The sequence below is a fragment of the Amphiura filiformis genome, chromosome 8 (genome assembly GCF_039555335.1).
Source record: "Amphiura filiformis chromosome 8, Afil_fr2py, whole genome shotgun sequence".
Taxonomy (NCBI): domain Eukaryota; kingdom Metazoa; phylum Echinodermata; class Ophiuroidea; order Amphilepidida; family Amphiuridae; genus Amphiura; species Amphiura filiformis.
In genome coordinates this window covers 1,198,434-1,218,311 of record NC_092635.1, presented here as the reverse complement: position 1 = coordinate 1,218,311, position 19,878 = coordinate 1,198,434, and the positions used below count along the sequence as shown (strand labels likewise).

The 19,878-nt window shown below is 36.4% G+C and overlaps 1 protein-coding gene across 2 annotated transcripts; it reads left to right on the top strand.

Moving 5' to 3' along the window:
• Positions 1 to 3,941: 3,941 nt before the first annotated feature.
• Positions 3,942 to 16,610, top strand: LOC140158192 (homer protein homolog 2-like). 2 transcript variants are annotated; one of them, XM_072181324.1, is made up of 9 exons: positions 3,942 to 4,264; positions 10,177 to 10,333; positions 11,113 to 11,244; positions 11,410 to 11,553; positions 11,857 to 11,975; positions 12,845 to 13,001; positions 13,563 to 13,679; positions 15,302 to 15,382; positions 16,202 to 16,605. In XM_072181324.1, the coding sequence occupies exons 1-9, from the start codon at positions 4,260 to 4,262 to the stop codon at positions 16,379 to 16,381; spliced, it is 1,092 nt and encodes a 363-aa protein (XP_072037425.1). In that variant the 5' UTR covers positions 3,942 to 4,259; the 3' UTR covers positions 16,382 to 16,605. The 2 variants fall into 2 exon arrangements, with proteins under 2 accessions (XP_072037425.1, XP_072037424.1); XM_072181323.1 differs by lacking the exon at positions 3,942 to 4,264 and adding an exon at positions 9,485 to 9,741 and having other exon boundaries at positions 16,202 to 16,610.
• Positions 16,611 to 19,878: the final 3,268 nt, after the last annotated feature.

Here is a 19,878-nt window from a genome sequence, read left to right as displayed (position 1 = left end):
ACAGTTTAGCATAACGGCCTGCCTATTTACGCTTCCTGAAAACACTCTTGCACATATTAAAAACCACAAATTCACTAACTTCAACTTGCACTACCGACACAATGAAAAATATTTTAATTATTACCGATCCTTCAGAATACTTGCAAATATTGGCAGTTTCATAAAATCCCGCTGCTGAAAAACGTAAATTCCACAATCTTCTGTCAGATCCAGGTCAGTAATCACAGATGGGCGAATCTACCAGCGTGACAAGACCAGAGATAATAAAGGATGAGAGGCCACACCGTACAAATAGCCTGATTCGCAAGCGTCGTCGCTGGCCAGATCTTCTACGGTCGTGTATGATGGGTAGAGACCATAGAGCCCTATATAGGGCTCTGTGGAAGAAACGGTTCCTAATTTTGAAGCCATGGATTAATATATTCATTTATACGAGAACCATATTTTTGTACCAATCACGGAACAGAATTTCACCTACTCACAGCTGTCAATCATTCTTGTGAAACGTAAGCTCCGCCTAGTATCAAGGTCTTCTTCTGCGCATTGGTTGTGCGCACACGATGGTTGGACGGGCGGTTTACACAATAGGAACTGCGATGCACCCTAAACTGGATCGTTTCCGTGTATTCGCATTGCATGGTGGGTAATCGTCTGCCAGTTTGCGTAGCTCCGCATTCACAACAGTTTAAATTCAACACAGGTAAATCCATATAAAAATTAACATGGCCACAAAATTGACATAGCTTATATGTAATTCAAATAATAAAATAATAAAATGTAATATTATCATGATAGATGCACGTTTTATTAAAACTTGAAAAAAATTATTAAGTCCAATAATTTGTTTGTGTTTAGCTTGCACGAGTCACAAAATGGCAACCCATCACGCATTTTCTGCATGACATCTAACTCACTGTAACTGTCCTCAAAGTAGCGCCAGTGTGTCGTGTCTCAGGCCTGATAACGACCCCAGGTAATTTTATGCAGAAAGTTTTCTTGCGAACAGCTGAATGTGACAATTAAACAATGAACACGGCTTGTTTATGTACATACGTGGGGAGGCTTGTACGTCAGCTGACGTGTTTTGGACATGTTCCGGCGTAAAAAGTGTTGTTTTTCTTCATGAAAATACCAGCGATGACCAGTTTTTTTGCAGGCAATTTGCATTTACAGGTATGTCGGTTCGAGAAAGAGAAAGCGGAGGAATTGAACAAGTTTTTTGCTAGTGTGTTCACCAGAGAGAAGGATGAAGACATCCCAGAACCTGAGATGAAACATGTTGGTGATAGGCTAAAGGATATTACAGTTTCAGAGGAGGAGGCGAAGAAAAAGTTGGATAAATTAAAACCAAATAAATCACCAGGTCCTGACGGATTTCATCCAAGGGTGCTTAAGGAGGTCACAGATGCAATTACAAAAACCACTGACCATCATCTTCAACAAATCACTTGGTGAAGGGTAGTACCGATGACTGGAAAATAGCACATGTGACGGCAATTTTCAAGAAGGGATCGGTAAAAAGCCCAGGCAACTACAGACCAGTGAGTCTAACATCAGTCATTTGTAAACTCCTTGAGTCAATTATCAGAGACCACGTCATGGACTTCATGAACAAAAATAAGCTGCTTAGTGAAGACCAACACGGGTTTAGAGCTGAAAGGTCATGTGTGACTCAGCTGATAGAGATCATGGATTTGTGGTCCAGCATGTTGGATGAGGGCGGAGGTATTGATGTGATATATTTGGACTTCAGGAAGGCTTTCGACAGCATACCACACCAGCGCCTACTCAAGAAAGTGAAGGCTCATGGCATAGATGGAAATCTACAGAGTTGGATAGAAAGCTTCCTGACAGGTAGAAAACAGAGAGTCTGTGTAAATGGTGGAACATCTGAATGGGCAGACGTCATTAGCGGTATCCCGCAAGGCAGTGTCCTAGGTCCTATCCTCTTCATCATATTCATCAAGAAAGCTTCCTGACAGGTAGAAAACAGAGAGTCTGTGTAAATGGTGGAACATCTGAATGGGCAGACGTCATTAGCGGTATCCCGCAAGGCAGTGTCCTAGGTCCTATCCTCTTCATCATATTCATCAATGACCTACCTGATGTAGTTGAAAGTTATGTAAAGATATTTGCTGATGACACAAAGTTGTTTACGCATGTTCAGAAAGAAGAGGATTGCGAGAAGCTTCAAGAGGATTTGGACAACCTGAGTTTGTGGTCAGATACCTGGCAGCTGAAATTCAATGTAGCAAAGTGTGGAGTAATGCACTATGGTTCACAACCAACACCATGTACATATAGCATGTCAGAAGAAGGTAATAGAAGAAATTTAGAAGTACTAGAAGAAGAGAAAGATTTGGGAGTGAAATTTGACCCCTCGTTGCCCTTTTCAAAGCATGTTGATATGGTTGCCAATAGAGCCAACAGGATGGTTGGAATCATAAGGAGAACATTTGATTACATCAATAAAGATATGCTGAAGATTCTGTACAAAAGTCTAGTGCGTCCACACCTAGAATATGCAAATTGTATTTGGAGTCCAGTTCTACACAGAGATAATGTAAGGATTGAGAGAGTACAGAGAAGAGCCACAAAAATTGTTGCAGACCTGAAAGAGATGACGTATGTAGAGAGATTGAAAGAGCTTGATTTACCCACATTAGCCTACAGAAGATTAAGGGGAGATTTGATACAGATGTATAAGATAATGCATGGTATTAATGACATCAATCCAGCCTCCATCTTTCAAATGGCACAGCAAGGTGTGGGAACAAGAGGTCACAGCCTCAAGGTGCAGAAACAACACACTAGACTCAGATCAGAGGAAATTCTTTCAGCAATAGAGTGGTGAGCGCATGGAATGGACTGCCTGCAAATACAGTGCATGCTAAGACTACCAATGAATTCAAGAATGGCATAGATAGAGCTCTAGAGAAGACATACAACAAGTTCACCCATGGAACGGGAGCTCTCTGGCAGAAAGTTGTTTATTAACATGGCCCCATAAATAGATTATGCAGTAGGGGCCTAAGGGTATTGTGATGAAATTGGATGGGCTACATAAGGACTTTTTTTCCTTCAACAAGAGCCCAAGAAGAAGGTGTGTTCAAGGTGTGTCATAGGGTAGAAATGATAGCTGTACAATTTGTATAACATACAGTTTAACATAGGCCTAAACATTTATGGGCACAAATCAACCTTCCGTATTTTGCACAAGTGTGTGGATGTGGCAGGCATACTACTGTACTGATTTACTCACCTGTCATTCCTTGTTGCTAGACCAATCTAGCTACTGCGTGCTCACGTGGGCTCAACCCTTGTAAAAATGTTATACAATATCTGAAGTACTGTTCAAAATAACGATTGGAAATATCTTCACACCAATATGAAGAGAAATAAACAGTGCTTCAAATTTGGTCACAACACAAAATCGAGTAAAGCTTAAATTTATTTTGTGTCGCAGCTCGGCAAAAATGATCAGGAAAAGCAACGTAGGCCCGTAGTAATCCTTCACTCAAAACATCACGCAGTTGAAGTACAAGTATTTATCCTACATCAAACATTAGTGCATTTATCTTCTTCCTGTATTTTCTACGGACGAAAGTTGACGCTTCTCTTCGCCGCAAACCAAAACTTCACCAGATCAAAATTTATTTTTCTCACATAAATATATAGGTCAAAGGTCATTTAATGAATATCACAAAATAATGCCACTTATGTTGCTGTAAATTGGTTTACTGGCATGTTTAAACTTAAAATAAACAGCCTTTTGAGTCCAAACTTTAACATTTTCAATTAACAGTATAAAATTTGTATATTCGTAGCATAATGCTGCAATTTTTGGGTTTTTTAAATGGCAAAACAAGGAAATGTTTCTTCTTTTTTTTTTTTGCTAGGCATTGCTGTCAATATAGAGGGCGCTATTACAAACACAGGAACAAGAAATTACTCAGCTGATGACTTTCCAAAGTCTGGTTTTGCACTTGTTTTATCTCGTTAAATGTCAATAAGAGTGTAGTAGATGATGATTCATTGTATAGGTGTGTGTTGAATTTACTACTAATTGATATATCATGGATTACAAAACACTGCAAACTTGACAAAATTGCCAGTGCGCCAAGCAAACAAGCCAACCAACCGCAAACAAAAACACTTCTAAATATTATTGACTTTTAAGCTTACCGGCTTTGCAAAGAGAGAACGTACATTTTGGGTGATCTCAAAGTCAACATCAGTTCAAAAACAACAATTGAAAAATGGGGTAAGTAAGATAATAATATGGATAAAAATAGATTAGTTTTATTCATGAGTACTTCAGTTCAGAATCAGGGGTCCATTTTTTTCCAGTTCTTAAATATACGACGTCAAGACAAGATTCAAGAAGAGGAGCATTTTTTTTTCATTAACGATGCGATGGCGCATGTGAGTGATGTTTCGTAAGTTGAGAATGATCGCATGATTAAATCGCATTGAGTGGATTCAGTGAGATGTGACACCAGAAATCACAGGTCGTTGTAAAGGGCAGGCTATTAAAAGCTAATTACTCGATCGAGAAGCTTCAAATTTGCACATGCGTTGCTGTTGTTTTTTGGTCACATTTTTTGCAATGGATGTTATTTATTCTGTTTAACCCTAACCCGCCAGGGGCTTTTTGGCGACGGGAAGGGAAAGAAGGAAGGAATAAAGAGAGAAAACAAGGAAGTTGTTTGCTCTGGGTAGGATTCGAACCAGAGACCCCTCGCATGCCAACCACTGGATCGGCGACACTTTGCCACGGCACGGGGCTAGGAGTGAGATTATACTACGCGTGAGAAAGTGACCCAATGCGTGAGACTCACGGCCAATGTGTGAGAGTTGACAGACCTGGTACTCAGGCGTGTTAGGCCGGGGGGACCCGGGGTTAAGTTTAAATTTGGATGAAAGTTATTTTGATGAGTCGAATGGACAGTATGTTTAGGTTGTGCAGTCTATTGATAGTTGAAGTGTAATTTTAAAAGCAACATTTCTGATGCAATCGCCCATCGTGATCGGCTGTGTTTACTTTTGAACTTCCATTGCTTTACACTAGTCACTAGGGCTGCATTATTTGTGTTCAAAATCTATTTAAGATATATAGACTTGTGTACAAAACCAATGCATTTTTTATCTTCAATAGATTATGCAGTGAACACAAGTTACAAATCGGTCCCATTTGGATACAAACTTGCAATTTTTTGGTAACATTTTTCCAATTTTTTAAAAATCAACCACAAATGATTGCAGTACTTTGTGACTCAGTAGGCCTATTTATGACATTAGTACATTAGTCTATTAGATTCCTTGCTATCAATGAGCTGCAAAGATGCAACAGATTGCCAGGAGATCAAGCCATGGTGGTTTTTGTTCAATTATAAATTTTTAGTTTATTTTTTGGTAATTTTATGCATACTAGTAATTATTTTTGCTATTAAGTGATTTAAATACCATTTCCATTGTTAAGAGCTTCAAGTTCAGTGGAACAATCATTTAAGTCTATTTATAGATGTAGTATTTTGCAGTACTACTCTTGACTTGAACTTTGTGTTTTATAAATGTTCATTTTTAAATATGATATTGGCCTTTATCTATGTACTTCAAGATTCAACAAGCAAGAAGTAAAATTAAGGAAGACTCATTCATTCCCTTGTTTAAGCTCTAGTATAATTAAAAGGAAGTGAACAATATAGATAGTTAACTGCACGGTTTTGTCCATCAGCGTCTGAAGGATGTCATCAATTTGTATCACAATCACAGTTCTCAATACTACATGTACTCAGTACGGTACTAAAAATTGAGTAGCTTAGGGGAATGTATCCATTGTTTTTTTATTGGGATAAATTTCTTGAGAATATACATGATATGATATAATGCCTGGGGGAGGGGGCACTATAGTGGCAAGGTGGGGTATCAGGCACGTTCATGGACTCACAAAAAGCACCCTAAACAAGTATTTCTGAGACTGACATTTGCACCCCTAAACAAATTATACAATGTATAAGTAGCTCAATTTGCTACCCTAAACAAGTAGTTGTCTTTCCCCAACCCTAAACAAGTAACTGATGCAACTACATACATGTATACTGCGCCAAAAAAGTATCCTTACACTTGGAAAAATAATCACAATTTCAAAACTGAATCATATTGGGATAAATTTGTTTTTTGAATAGATGCCAAATTTTACATGAATTTGATACCCTATCCATGTTACGCACGAGTCGCACGTAGTGGCAGACTGTGAAAATATACACTTTTTATGTGAATCTTTAGATGCGTTTGATACCCCTTGCCACTATTGCCACCCTTGCCACTATAATAGTGCCACCCCCAGATGATATGTACGGTAACCTGTTTTTCACTTTTCTGTTGAGTTGTACGTCCATACTAATCAGAGATGAAACAAAGTGATCAATAATCCACTACTTCATGTGGTGGGTGTGTTCATGTGATCTTTGGTTATATGTAAAGTTACATGTATATGTCCCCGCTTGGGGAGATTTACAAGCTCACACCAAAAATAATGAATAATTATATTGCTATTTAAATTGCACACAATTCCATTTTCACCCTGTTTTAGGCCCACAAAATATCCAAAATGTGATAAAAAATATGTACAATTAAACTTGCGACTTCTATTACAATTTCAACTTTTAAACTTTTAAATTAATTTTTAAAACTTTCATAACAAAAAATGGATACAATATGATTAAAATGAACATTTCATGGGAAATAAAATATATGAAATATGAAATATATTATAGATATAAGATCTGAAACAAACAAAAACAGTTCTATAAATTTTGTGTGTTTTTATAAGGAGAAAAGGATTATGTATTATACCAGTACATGTACCGGTACACTAACTCTGTGTTGGGGTATGTTAGCTTCACAATTATTGCCTAAAAGCTGTTAATATTTACTGGCTGTGTTGGCTTACTTGGCTTGGAAGCCACAAGTAGGGATTTCAATAAAAAGTTGTAAGGAAATGATGTAAAGGAAATGAATGTGGACTTCAGCCACAATGTACAGTGTAAATTATGCATGCACTAACACTAAGCACCAAAAACAGTCAAATTTCCAGTTAGCCCTAAAAATTGTTTGATTTGTGTAACATAAACAAACTTAAGCCAGGGATCTGGAATGAGCGTTTTGAGCATTTCGACAGTATTTTTTGTGGGACATGAGAGCACCTGAGACATATCGAATTGCATTCTGAATACGAAGAATGTCTTTCTGATATCCAATAATTTTAATTTTTTGAAATTCACGATATAATACAAATTCTATGACAAATTATTAAAATTTGATATTTTTCACATTTTTGATATATAACACTAACAGTCCTCGAAGTAAATTTTATAAATCTAATGATATATTCTTAAAGTGTACGTAGCTGGGAGGAAAAGTCGATTTATCAATTGAAAATTTTGACCTTTCATATTGAAGATATGGATTTTTTCCCAAAAAGACCTAATTTTTTTTTTTGGTGTTGGGGAAAAAATCCATATCTTCAATAATGAAAGGTCAAAATTTTCAATTGATCGCTGGCTTTTCATCCCACCTACACACGCTTTAAGTACATATCATAGATTTATAAAGTTTACTTCAAGTACATGTACTGTTAAATATCAAAATATCAATTTTTAATCATTTGCCATAAAATGTGTATTACATTGCTAATTTCAAAAATCAAAATTATTTGATATCAGAAGGACATTCTTCGTATTCAGAATGCAATTCATATGTCTGATGTGCTCTAATGTCCCACAATAAATACTGTCCATAATGCTCATACCCCATCCCTTAAGGAGGTACATCAGGATTTTTTTAATTATTTTATAGTTTGATCACCAGGTGTGTCTGGCCATGGAAGTATTGATCATAGACTCTGAATTTCAGAGTCTATGGTCAGATAGTGAAAGTTTTATCCTCATTTAATTGAAGGTTGGTTATTGCTGAATGACTACATTTGATCAGGAATACATGGGTGGGTGGGGTGTTTTAGTCTGTGGGTGTGACGGTGCAGTGTCATTCCTTTACAAATAAAAACTTGTCTAAACAGTACAGCCATGGTCTAAGTAAGTTTAATGTATGAGTTTGTAAACAAGTAAACAACTTATTATTTTCAGGAAGAGGAACTTCCCAGGCACCAGAGTATGAGTTGCCACTCAGTACCTAATAGTAATACTTACAATTGGGCTGCATCATAATTAGTCATCACAAAGACTATAGACTAGTGCTCTAAAGTGAAAGTGTAGTCATCCTATTCCAATTCACACAGAATTGAAACTACATTTAATATTAAACATTGTCTCGTTGGGGTTTAACATTGCTGCATATGCATGATACAAAATAATTATGGTGTAGGGTCAATCCTCCCAATTTACTGGCTAATAGCTGGTTTAATATGTACTTGCATGCTAATTCCTAATATTTATAGTTTTGCAGGCCCGTAATCAGGATTTATTTGGAGGGCTGATTTTGAAAAAAGTGGACTTTTTTTCAAAATTTGGACCTTTTTAGACTAGGGGAGCAGATTTCGAAAAAGTGGATTTTTTTTCTCCAAAATTTGGATCTTATTTGAACAAAAAGGCATAAAAAACCCTAGTTTTTGGGACTTTTTGGCCCTTTGGTGATTTTGAAGGGCTTCTGCCGGCCCCCCCAGGTTACGGGCCTGTAGTTTTGATATCTTTCTTTCACATCCTGGTAATGCATCATGGATTTGAAAGTTGTGTCAAATTGTCATCATCTTTGTATTTCTTTGTAGTACTTTTTGCCAGAAAATACGTGGCAACCCTCACAATGGTAAAGGAAGTTGAAGTGGTCATCAATTTGAGAGATGTCCATGAATATGGCCATTGACATTGGTTTTTGAAGGGTTGCCAAATCTGCAATTTGACAGCCTAATTGGGTGCTTTTGTGATGATCTTAATATGGCCATTTCATAAGCCTTCCTGTCCCGTAGAAGTCTATGGTTAAGAGCTAAATTTGTTGACTTTCCAAAATTGACTACTATGATATTTGGTAGTTTTCTGTTCTCTACAAGTTAATGGTCAAGAGAAATTGGGCTAATTTTGTTGATATGACATGCGATACAGGTGAACATCTTTGGCAACCCTGATCTTCACAGTGGTCAGGGTTGCCAAACCCGCGATTTAGTAGCCAAATTGGGCGACTTTTTGAGATTTTTCCCACGACTTTTGACAATTTCCTGTCCCATAGAAACCAATGGTTAAGAAAAAAATTGGGCGACTTTTCAACATTGGCTCCTGCGACTTCCAAACGTTTCCTGCCCCATAGAAACCAATGGTAAAGAGAAAAATTGGGTGACTTTTCGATTGTTTGACCCGCTATTCGGGCTGAAATCTTTTGGCAACCCTGACAGTGGTAGGCAAATATCATGAATAGGAAGTTAATGATGATTGTTGCGTTGCATCAGTTAATGTTGATTTTAAAACCATATGAGCTTTGAATTAGGCAATATTCATGGATAATGATATTATTGGTTTCACAAAGATGAGGATAATTCTCTCTGTGGTATTGGTTATCGGGACTGGTTGAGGACATTGCAACAGGAAGTATTGAGCTTATTTTAGTCAGGAAGTATCGCAGTGATTTTCTGCTTGGTGAAATGGAGAACTTGTTATCACCCCGGAGGTCTGGATCATTCACTCGACGCAAAAACTCTGCAGACTTGCAAGCTTCAGGAGAAACTAGTTTCTCGTATGTTATAAACTAAATATATTTCATTAATTTGGAATCTTCTTTACTGTACTTTAAATCTGCCATGATAAGTCTTGTTTTTTTCTTGCTTTTATAATTCTTGTTGTACATGTATATATGTTTTGAATTTGCTGTACTTTTATATGTTTTGTTTGTTTTAAACCTTGGTTAAAAAATTGATAATAATAGATTTACCTTTTCCTGTGCATATCAACAATGTGATGTTGTGATTTGTCGGCAGGGTTGCTTTCATGTTTTCAAACAACACAATATAAAATATACAGGAGTCTCATGTTACTTTCTATTATAAAATAGTTTAGACTTTGATGCATCATAAATATGCACACATGCCACCAAAACAACCAATAATGGAATCTGTGATACAAATGCATAAATATTTTTAACAAACCTTTATTTCTTTATCATTGCATACAGGGAGCAACCAATTTTCAGCACCAGAGCCCACATTTTCCAGATAGATCCTAACACCAAGAAGAACTGGTTACCATCCAGCAAACAAGCTGTAGCAGTTTCTTTCTTTTATGATAGCACACGGAAAAGCTATAGGATTATCAGTGTAGATGGATCCAAGGTAAGAAACATTGAATTTGGCCTCTGCAGATATATTTATAGATGATTAGTCACCTTCAGCAATTTTAAAGAAGGTGCCTGACAAATGGAAGTTCAATGAACTGGGACTAGGAGCAACTGAAAGCTTACAAGAGCCTTCAAATGTATGCACTATTGCATTCATATTATGTTTGGTACACCCTATGTTGGTCTGACATATCAAAAAAAGAACTGTAGAGCAAAATAATATAAATGTAGCCTACAGGTACATGGAGGATTTTTGTATTAACTTTGTTCTCAAAGCAAACAATACTGACAATGTTGTTAACAAACTTTACAGGTACTTACAAGCTTTATCACAAAATTTTAGCTATGTTACAAGCAATTTGTGTATGACACCACGGGTGAGTGTCGAATCGTGTAACATGTAAAGCAATGGGTTAGGGTTACATTAGGGTTACACAGTATTCAACTCTTAGTTTGCCTTGTGTGAAACAATAGAGGGGTCTTGAATGCAAACATGTGACATAGGTCAACTCATCTATAGTACTTTCAATAAAGGATATAAATATCTTGTCATTGCAATGTTCATCCCAAATTAAGTTACCATCTGGACTTGATTTGATTGATTCTTTGTCAACATACAAGATTGGCCAGTCATTCAGGAACAACTTGTTTCAGAATAAGTTGCCATATATAGCACATCAACATGTTGAACAAACATAGATATGTACAGTTATAGTCACAAAGCACTTTTCTCAAGCCAGATTCTGATTGAATAATTTCTTTGTATGCTTACAGGCAATCATCAACAGTACCATCATACCTAACATGGTATTCACCAAGACATCACAGAAGTTTGGTCAATGGGCAGATACCAGGGCTAACACTGTCTATGGTCTGGGCTTCTCTTCAGAAATGGAACTCAACAAGGTATGTTATGTAGGGTAAATGTGGCCTGATCTGATCTATCAAGCCAGAGGAAGCCATTTTGAAAATTGCAATCATATCATCACATTCCTTAGTAACCAAGTATAATGTTACAATAAATGAATCAATGTCTTCCTTTAAACCATTACTTCTCTGCTTGCTTCACAGTTTATTGAGAAATTTAATGAAGTGAAAGAGAAGGCTAAAAGTACCGGGACAGGATCCGACAAGAAAGGAAGTGATGATTCCTCATCAAATAGCAGCGGTGGAAAAGTGAATATTGTGCATAATGTACCAATTATTCATAACAAGGTAAGTGTACCATTAATAACGTCAGAATAAACACAAAGTTCCATTTTAGATATACCTTAATTCCACGCAACTGATGCATCACATAACTTCCCTGTGAGTGTGTTGTTGTGGTTGAGTGGTGGAAACATATTTGTCTGTTCATTCAATTGCCTTACAGACTATAATAGCCATAGTAGGAAAATAGACATCAGTTGCATATGGGTTTAAAGACCTTAATTTAATAGCCCTGGGGCTACATTAAGTCCCAAATTTTCATGGGTACATACAGGAAAATAAATATCCTAAACTTGTTTTTTTTTTCAGGAGAATTCTGGTGACTCTGGATCTGGCAATTCTTCTCAAAGCTCTGTACCAATCTTAGCTTCCAATGATGCACAACTTAAATATGAGAATGATAGACTGAAAATTGCACTGGCTCAAAGGTGAGTGACGGGATACTGTGATGTTAACTCTACATGTATGATATATAGTGTGTCTCATCTCAAGTTGAGAGTAAAGTCTGATTCAGACTCCACGTCATAGCATGATGAATTTTGCAGTGGCAGTTTTGAATCGCTCACGCTAACCTAATCATACGGGGTGTATACACAAGCATAGAAGGGCAATTTTTTTCTGTATGCTGGCGACGCAACAGGGTAACACACTAGTAATATCACTCTCAACAGCAACTTGAGACAAGACAGACTATAGCTCTGATTGACTTTGACTTTGATTGATTGCTATCAAGTGGACAATTCTTAATCAAGTAAATATTCTTATTATAAAGCTTCTTTATAATTAAACATCAAGTTATGAATATTCATAATCTCCCAATTTTATATGAACTTGTTTTGTATAAAAATAAGTCTTTAAAAACTGTGAACTTTAAAATAATGGTCTGAAAGTAAAACCCATGCTTCCATAGAAGTGGTTGATTTGCATATATTCTCTCTCTTTACAAAAAAGGGGGAAAAAATTGTATGTCTGTATAGAAAATCCAAAATAAGTAAATGTAGAAACAAGCCAAAATATTTGTTGGTGAAAAAATATATTATACCATTTTTACAGTATCCTTTATCAGTTTCACAATGTATACGGCATAAAGGTCACACAATCAAACGAAAGTTGAACAGACTTTTATTGTGAAACCAAAATAATAATAACAATGATTGATGACATTCAAACAATTGTAGGTGGACTAAGTGAAAGTTTCATTTTTACATTCCATCAAAATTGAGACCGGTTTCTTGTGGTTTCATATACAACTTGATTCACATTGATCTGTTTGTTCTTTTTATGTGAATGATTACAGCTCAAATAATGCCAAGAAATGGGAATTGGAGCTGCAGACACTAAAAAATAATAATGCCAGACTGACAACAGCATTACAAGAGAGTACATCTAACGTGGAGGAGTGGAAGAAACAATTATCACTATACAAGGAAGAAAATGCTAAGCTTAATAAGAAGGTATGAATCACTTCCACTATTTTCAAATTTTATTCCAAGGCCTAAAGCAGTAAACAATTATTTTTCAAGTAGGATAGTATGCACTGTTTATTGTGTGTTAATAAACAATTTTGCCATATTTCCGTACATAATCTACCTTTAAAATATATCAAATTTTGGTCAATCCTTTTATAATATGTGATTAGTTTTTGTAAGCTAATCCTTATCCCAAGCCTAATCCTGACCCTAACAAAAGAATTACCCAAACTTTAAATAGTAATGCTATGTCATTTGTATTGAATTGACCATAGACATTTGTAGTAGATTTAACCATAAAGACTTATAGTAATGATAAAAAAATTAGTGTTTAAATGCATTTCACATCTTGGATTTGGTACATGTGTGGGACACAAATGCATTTTTTAAAACCTACTTATCAATAGTGACCGTCCCTTAATCATGTTAATACCAGTTACATCTGAAGTTAGTTTATAATTTCTTAGGAATGATAAGATACTTCTGATAACACATATATGTTTTCTTCACTTCTATAAAAAGATGTAAATTTAATTTACCCTACAGATTCAGGATATGTCACTGACAAGTAACACTGTGGAGGTAAATGGTGAAGACACAAATAAGGTGAATCTTGAAGGGCAGCTTCAAGCTCTTACATTGGCACATGAAGAGAAACAACAGGTATGGAAGCTTACCAATAGAAGCTTGGGTTGTTTTTTATGCTGGTTTTATTTTGTTTGTTGCCTGCTTGCTGTTGCTTTTTAAAGCTTTGTTACTAAATTCAGGATTAGATCATGCCTCTTAATTTTGGTTGGTAAATAGAGAGTTAGTGAGGTAGAGCTACCAGAGGGCTGACAGTAAGTTTCGCTGATCCCTCCTGTTTTTTTCCTATGTCGACTTAACACACGATTCCCGCTGTTGTTTTGGTTCCACTGTAGCACCCCCGGTCCACGCATGGAGGTCGCCATTTGAGGTTTTAGCACCCACTTTAGCACCCGGCTACCATGACTACACGTTCATCATCGCGTACAGTACGCGTTCCCAACTGTCAATCATTAGGGGTCAATCACCTCGAGCTTGACAATGATATCTGAATAGACTATCGCCAAGTCTTACGTGTATGCGCGAAATGTAGGTTAATTTTCGTGATTAAAACCGTATTTTTCTTGTATAAATCTTGGCCCGGATAGCGGGATTGTTGGTTGATTTAATGTATTTGATAAATTAAGTTCATGGATGCGCTAAAAATATCATTAAAAAGTATTAAAAATGCCGTTCAACATTTGAAAAAAATGCACTGTAGCAGGCTTGATAAAGTCTAACCGTGGATGCAGCAAGCCGCGATTTTATGGGTAATTTTCATTACTTGAACGCGGAGCATGGACGCGATGCAGCTGGTAGAAGTCGCGGTAGTGTTCCAGGCCTACGCGATGGCAGGGCAATGGCAGCTTCCATAGTTTTATTACTTTTATCATAGAGTGACACTTCCCAATCTTTATTTCTTCCCTGGAGCTACCTCCATTGCATTGGTCACAGAAAGGCATAGATTAATAACTCATAGATTGGAATATTCCATGCCTGTGCTCTCTAAGCATACTTGAATTCAGCTGACGCCAGTAAAGTGTTCAGACCTGGCAACATCACTCATCTTACGCACAAAGTTTCTTTTGTATACGCTTGCGCTATCTGCACTATTTTTAAGTTAGCACACGCAAACCTGACTTAGCGTTGCCCCCACAGGCAACATGCCCACATTCCGCGATATACAGAAAGGTATGGTTATTGGACTGTCAGCATCACTGGATTCCACTATTTATGAAGGCTATGATCACAGCAGACAATGCCTTCCCATGATGCATTGCTGATATTGCATAGTTTGCAAAACTGTATAGTTTTATGTCAGGTTTTTTGCATAATTATGAATATTAAAGACCTTCTCCACTCTGAAGCTTGCATGCAATTACTAATGAGCTTCTCACTTTGTAGGGTGATAGAGTATGATCACCTCTTGTGTTATTTGCACATTTCTGAACATTAATGACTTCATTTGCATATCATTTGTACTTAAAATCTTTGCTATTTACAAAGCTTTGTTGTGGGGGCCACCTTAATCACAAATATTGAGTGTTATTCGCTGGTTTATACATCTTAGCATGCAATTGATGCTTTATCAATTTGACAGGGGCAATATGTGTGACAATGTTTAGACCATTTCTAGCAGTAAATAGTAGTTGGTGTTTGTTCAGTGTGGCAGTGCAGTGTCTCACTCATTTTGTATGTCACTGGTATGATTTGATTTGTAGGAAGCTGAAGACTTATCCAAGAGATTACAGGATGTGAGTGAATTAGAAGAGGAAAACAACAGATTGAAAGGTCAAGTGGAGGTAAGTAACTCATCCCCATGTCCTACAACACGCAACATAAATGAAAATGTAGTCAACCTAAAGCTGGTTGGACACATACTAAATCAATGGACCTGCTACTTCATCACAGGCTGCAACTAAGTATTGCATACCTGCCAACCGTTCCGATTTAGGCAGAACTGTTCCAATTTTTAAACCTCAAAGTCGCTAAAAAGCGGAACGTTCCGATTTTCCTGATTTTACTAAGAAAAAGTCAGAACTTAATCAAAAGATGATAACTCCTTCTGGACTTATGTATTTCCAATTTTAAAATGAAAATTCCTTAGAACCCTGACTGGATAACTCGGCTAGATAATGGTACTCATTTTTCATGCATGTGGTCAAATTATATTTTTATATTATTTTATATTATTGAGAACACCATTTCATGCCCAAAATTGATAAATTTTGGTGCATTATCGGACCAGCATGTTATACTGATTGTGTTGGGTTTTGCTTCAAAAACTCATCTCTTTTTCCTCAATGAATATTACCCTAGTAAGAAGTATGTAATGTGTATTAATGAACGATGACGTTTAAGATGATGCTGGACTGATGCCGTATAAGGCCTATACTCTAATATCAAGTCATGTTTAAGTCTAAATGCAAGCAAATTGGGTCAAAGGTTTGATATTAACCTTTTAGCTGTATCCTTTGGCTTTATGTGGCCGTCAGTCGGGGTGTCCTTAGGGGAGGTTGGGTGGTGGGTGGGGGTGTGTATGTATTTCCCTTTGGCACCTATGGTCATAATTATGACTCTGTCACATTATTAAAAGTACTTTTATTATAATCTGTGTACAGCAATCAGAAGAGACTATACAGAATTTGAATACGAAAATAGGACAACTAGAAGGCCAACTAGCATCAGAACAAGATGGCAGACAAAGTGAATCGCAGAGTATACAACAGGTGCACACCCAATTGGGGGCGCTGGTGCAACAACTAACCACCGTACATCAACAGCTAGGGGAATCACTCTAGGTACACAAATATAGGTTTTTTAATTTATTGTACAGAACTTTATCAAGTGAATTATGGTGCAAGAGATATTTTGTGTAAATGTACAGATCTGATCCCAACGTTTAGTATTGATTTGAGCAGATTTCCAGTTTTTATGCAGTTTTAAATTGCTGGGAACGCTTCCATTGCTCAGCAGGTATTGTAAACATTGTCTTGTCCTTAGATTATTAATACACAGATTGGAATTTTCCATGCCTGTGCCCTCTAAGCGTATTTCAATTCAGCTGACGCTTGGTACAGCGTACAGACCTGGCAACATCGCTTATCTTACGCGAGAAGTTTCTTTTAGGTACGCCGCGCTGTTTGGCGCTATTTTGAGTTTGCTCACGCGTACCTGACTTAGCGTCGATCCCCTGAGGCAACATGCCATGTTTCCGCGGTATGGTCTTGTCATTGACTCTTAGGTCAATTTTGGCTTGGCGAAAATAAAACTTGATTCAAGAAAGTTGCCATTCTCAATGAAAAACATAAAATTGTTGCCAAACTTGGACATTGGGGGGGGGGGGGAGTTTTATATATACAATCAAACTTTGACAAAGTGTGCATAGTCTCCTTGGACATTTTGGTTCCACTCACTGCACTCATACTATCTGTCAATTTTAATGTCAAACACCATTTTTTTATTAGCTAACAGATATCTGGGCGCTTGAAAATAGCATGAATTGTGGTTCTGTGGGTTTATACTCACTCCATTTGACTATTCTCACTAATGGTCATGTCTCATGAATATTAGATAGTTGATATTGAAAGCCTTGTTTCAACTCTTCCTTGATAACGTCATGGGAAAGAATTCAGCCAATCAAAAAGGGCTTGTATGTAATCATTGGCAGACAGTCTGTGTGTAGTGAGCAGAATCAAACCAGTAGTGGAGGAGACAGTGAACACTGCTCAATACTCACATTTGTGACAGTTGTAGATGGCAGTATGAGGCAGTTCTGGTATCAGACACATTTTGTAACTTGACTAGATCTGTATCTGTTAGCTGTTAATTCCATGCTCACAACAGGTGCATTGAATCCAACTGTTAATACATTAGGAGTATTCCAATTTTGAGCAGTGGAGCTCTGAGAAAAAATATTTTCATCACATTGAAATGAATCCCACCATACTCACAAAATTGTTTTGTGTTGCATTGTGTTTTGGAAAAACTCTTAAGCCCTCCCATTTTCATTTCTTGTGCAATATAATACATCTGTAAAATGTGTCCGACCACATCAAAATGATGCAGTTGGGTTCTCACAACAGACATTGAGATACTAATTGGTTCTGAAAGATATTTTTGAAACTCTAAAAAATGATACCAAATTTATGATAATCAGATCAAATTTCTTTTTATTTTATTACTTAATCTTAAATATTTTAAAAGTGCCTTTACCTAACAACTGCGTAATTTTGATGTGGCACACAAATGGCTGTTCTTTCAGGGGGTGATATGGCCATACTACTAATGAATACACAACAGTGAGTTGTACTACTCCCACCTCCAAAATGAAATGGTACTATTATTCTTTCAAAATATAAAGTGTATTTGATATGTATGTACACTATCTAAGTCAACTCTTGTGTCATATCAATCACTCCCAAAATACTACTTTATTTGCCCACTTTTTCAAAAAAAATAACGTAATATCAAATCCTGTGTGCACATCTAAACCTAATAATTGCTAATTACAGAATTTGGGTGGATATTGTTTAAGAAAATAATCATCTTTTCATATTTTCAAACCCATATTTGTCAAATTGTTGTAATGTGATCAATTTTTATCTAGATGTCAAGAAAGATTCATAGCATTTTAACCACTGAATGTAAACAATAAGAATGCCCACCATAGCTTTGCTGAGAAGCAACCTTGAGAATATCTTCAATAATCCCCACCTTGCTATCGTTTCTTGTAAGTTATGTAGGTATGTAGTTGTCCTTTTATCAGGGATTGAGTTTTAAGGCGTGCGAGTGCGATTCGCACGCTCCGCACGACTGAAAATACGACGAGAGGTGCGATTTTTCGCACACATAAAAAAAAAAAAAAAAAAAAAAAAATTTTTTTTTTTTTTTTAAGTTTTTTATTTTTATTTGGAATGTCCTGGAACTTAAAAATGTCCCTGAAATATTTTTAATTTTTTTTAAAACTTTAAAAAAATTATAAAGATTTAAAAAATTATAAATTCATGTTCAAAATAGGCAAATTTATAATTGATGTTCACATTACAACCTATTTATGAAGTAAAGAAGCATACAAAACAAATGCATTTTAAAATCATTCATAGATTATTATGTGAACATAATTTACAAATTTGCCTATTTTAAACAAGAATTTATAATTTTTAAATCTTTTTTGTAATTTTTTTTTTAAATTAAAAAAATTCCAGGGACATTCTAAAGTTCCAGGGACATTCTAGGGACATTCTAAATCCAAAAAAAACTAATTAAAAAAAAAATTACAAATGACACTAGCAATAAGTCCAAAGTCCAGGGACATCTATGCAGTATACACCATTCATTACCCCAGAGCTTTTACCATGGCCATTTAAAAAAAGTACATGTATGTTGTCACAATTGCTAAGTTTTAGCTGAAAATGAAATCATAGTCATACACCAGTTTTGAAAAAAGCACACCTTGGTTTATTTAGGTGTGCGATTTGCAGCACACCTAAAAGCACACCTCGGTTATCCAGGCGCAGTGATTTACAGCACACCTGTCACATTGCAAAACTCAATGCCTGCTTTTATTCTTCCACTGCTCATTTCAGAAATAAAAAGATATTAAAACCTGCATGTCAAATATGTGTACATCCATATCAAAACGATGCACTTGTCGGCTGCTACATGTGTCTCATTTCAAATAATAGCTAGGAATAAATACAGACTCATCTCAGTGAGGTCACTTCAAATCATCCCTCAGTCACATGGTTAAGGAATGTTCTCTGCATTCCTTAACCAAGTGACTTAGGATGATTTGAAGTGACCTCAACTTGTATTGAGTCTGATATTTATTCCTAGCTATTATTTGAAATGAGACACATGTAGCAGCCGACAAGTGCATCGTTTTGATATGGATGTACACATATATCAAGAGGAATCATGCCAGTGTAAACTGTACAGTAGTTCATGTACACTGTAGTTTCAGGTTTACATGGCAAAAATGTTCCCTTGATTTCTGAATTTAGATTGAATGCTTTTAAGTAGAATGAATGTATAATTCAATGAATGTGTGTAAAACTTGCATTGTGTGTGTCCAAAAAGGTAGGGGGTTCCCAACCTGTTTTGAAATGTGACCACATTTCTTGCATGTGAAACCACTTGCGACCTGTATGTCAAAATTTTTGTTTTGTTTTTATTATTCATAAATGTCTCATGACCCCAAGTTTTGAATTCACAGCCTTTGGGGTCAGATTGACCCCTCATTTTGGGTCATGATCAACTGGTTTGGAACCCCCAGTACATGGTAATCTTGCAGTCC

Coding starts and splice junctions, on each gene's coding strand:
- LOC140158192 (XM_072181323.1), top strand. CDS start 9,650: ATGGAGAACTTGTTATCACCCCGGAGGTCTGGATCATTCACTCGACGC. Junction 9,742..10,176: donor TCAGGAGAAACTAGTTTCTC/GTATGTTATAAA, acceptor CATTGCATACAG/GGAGCAACCAATTTTCAGCA. Junction 11,976..12,844: donor AAAATTGCACTGGCTCAAAG/GTGAGTGACGGG, acceptor GAATGATTACAG/CTCAAATAATGCCAAGAAAT.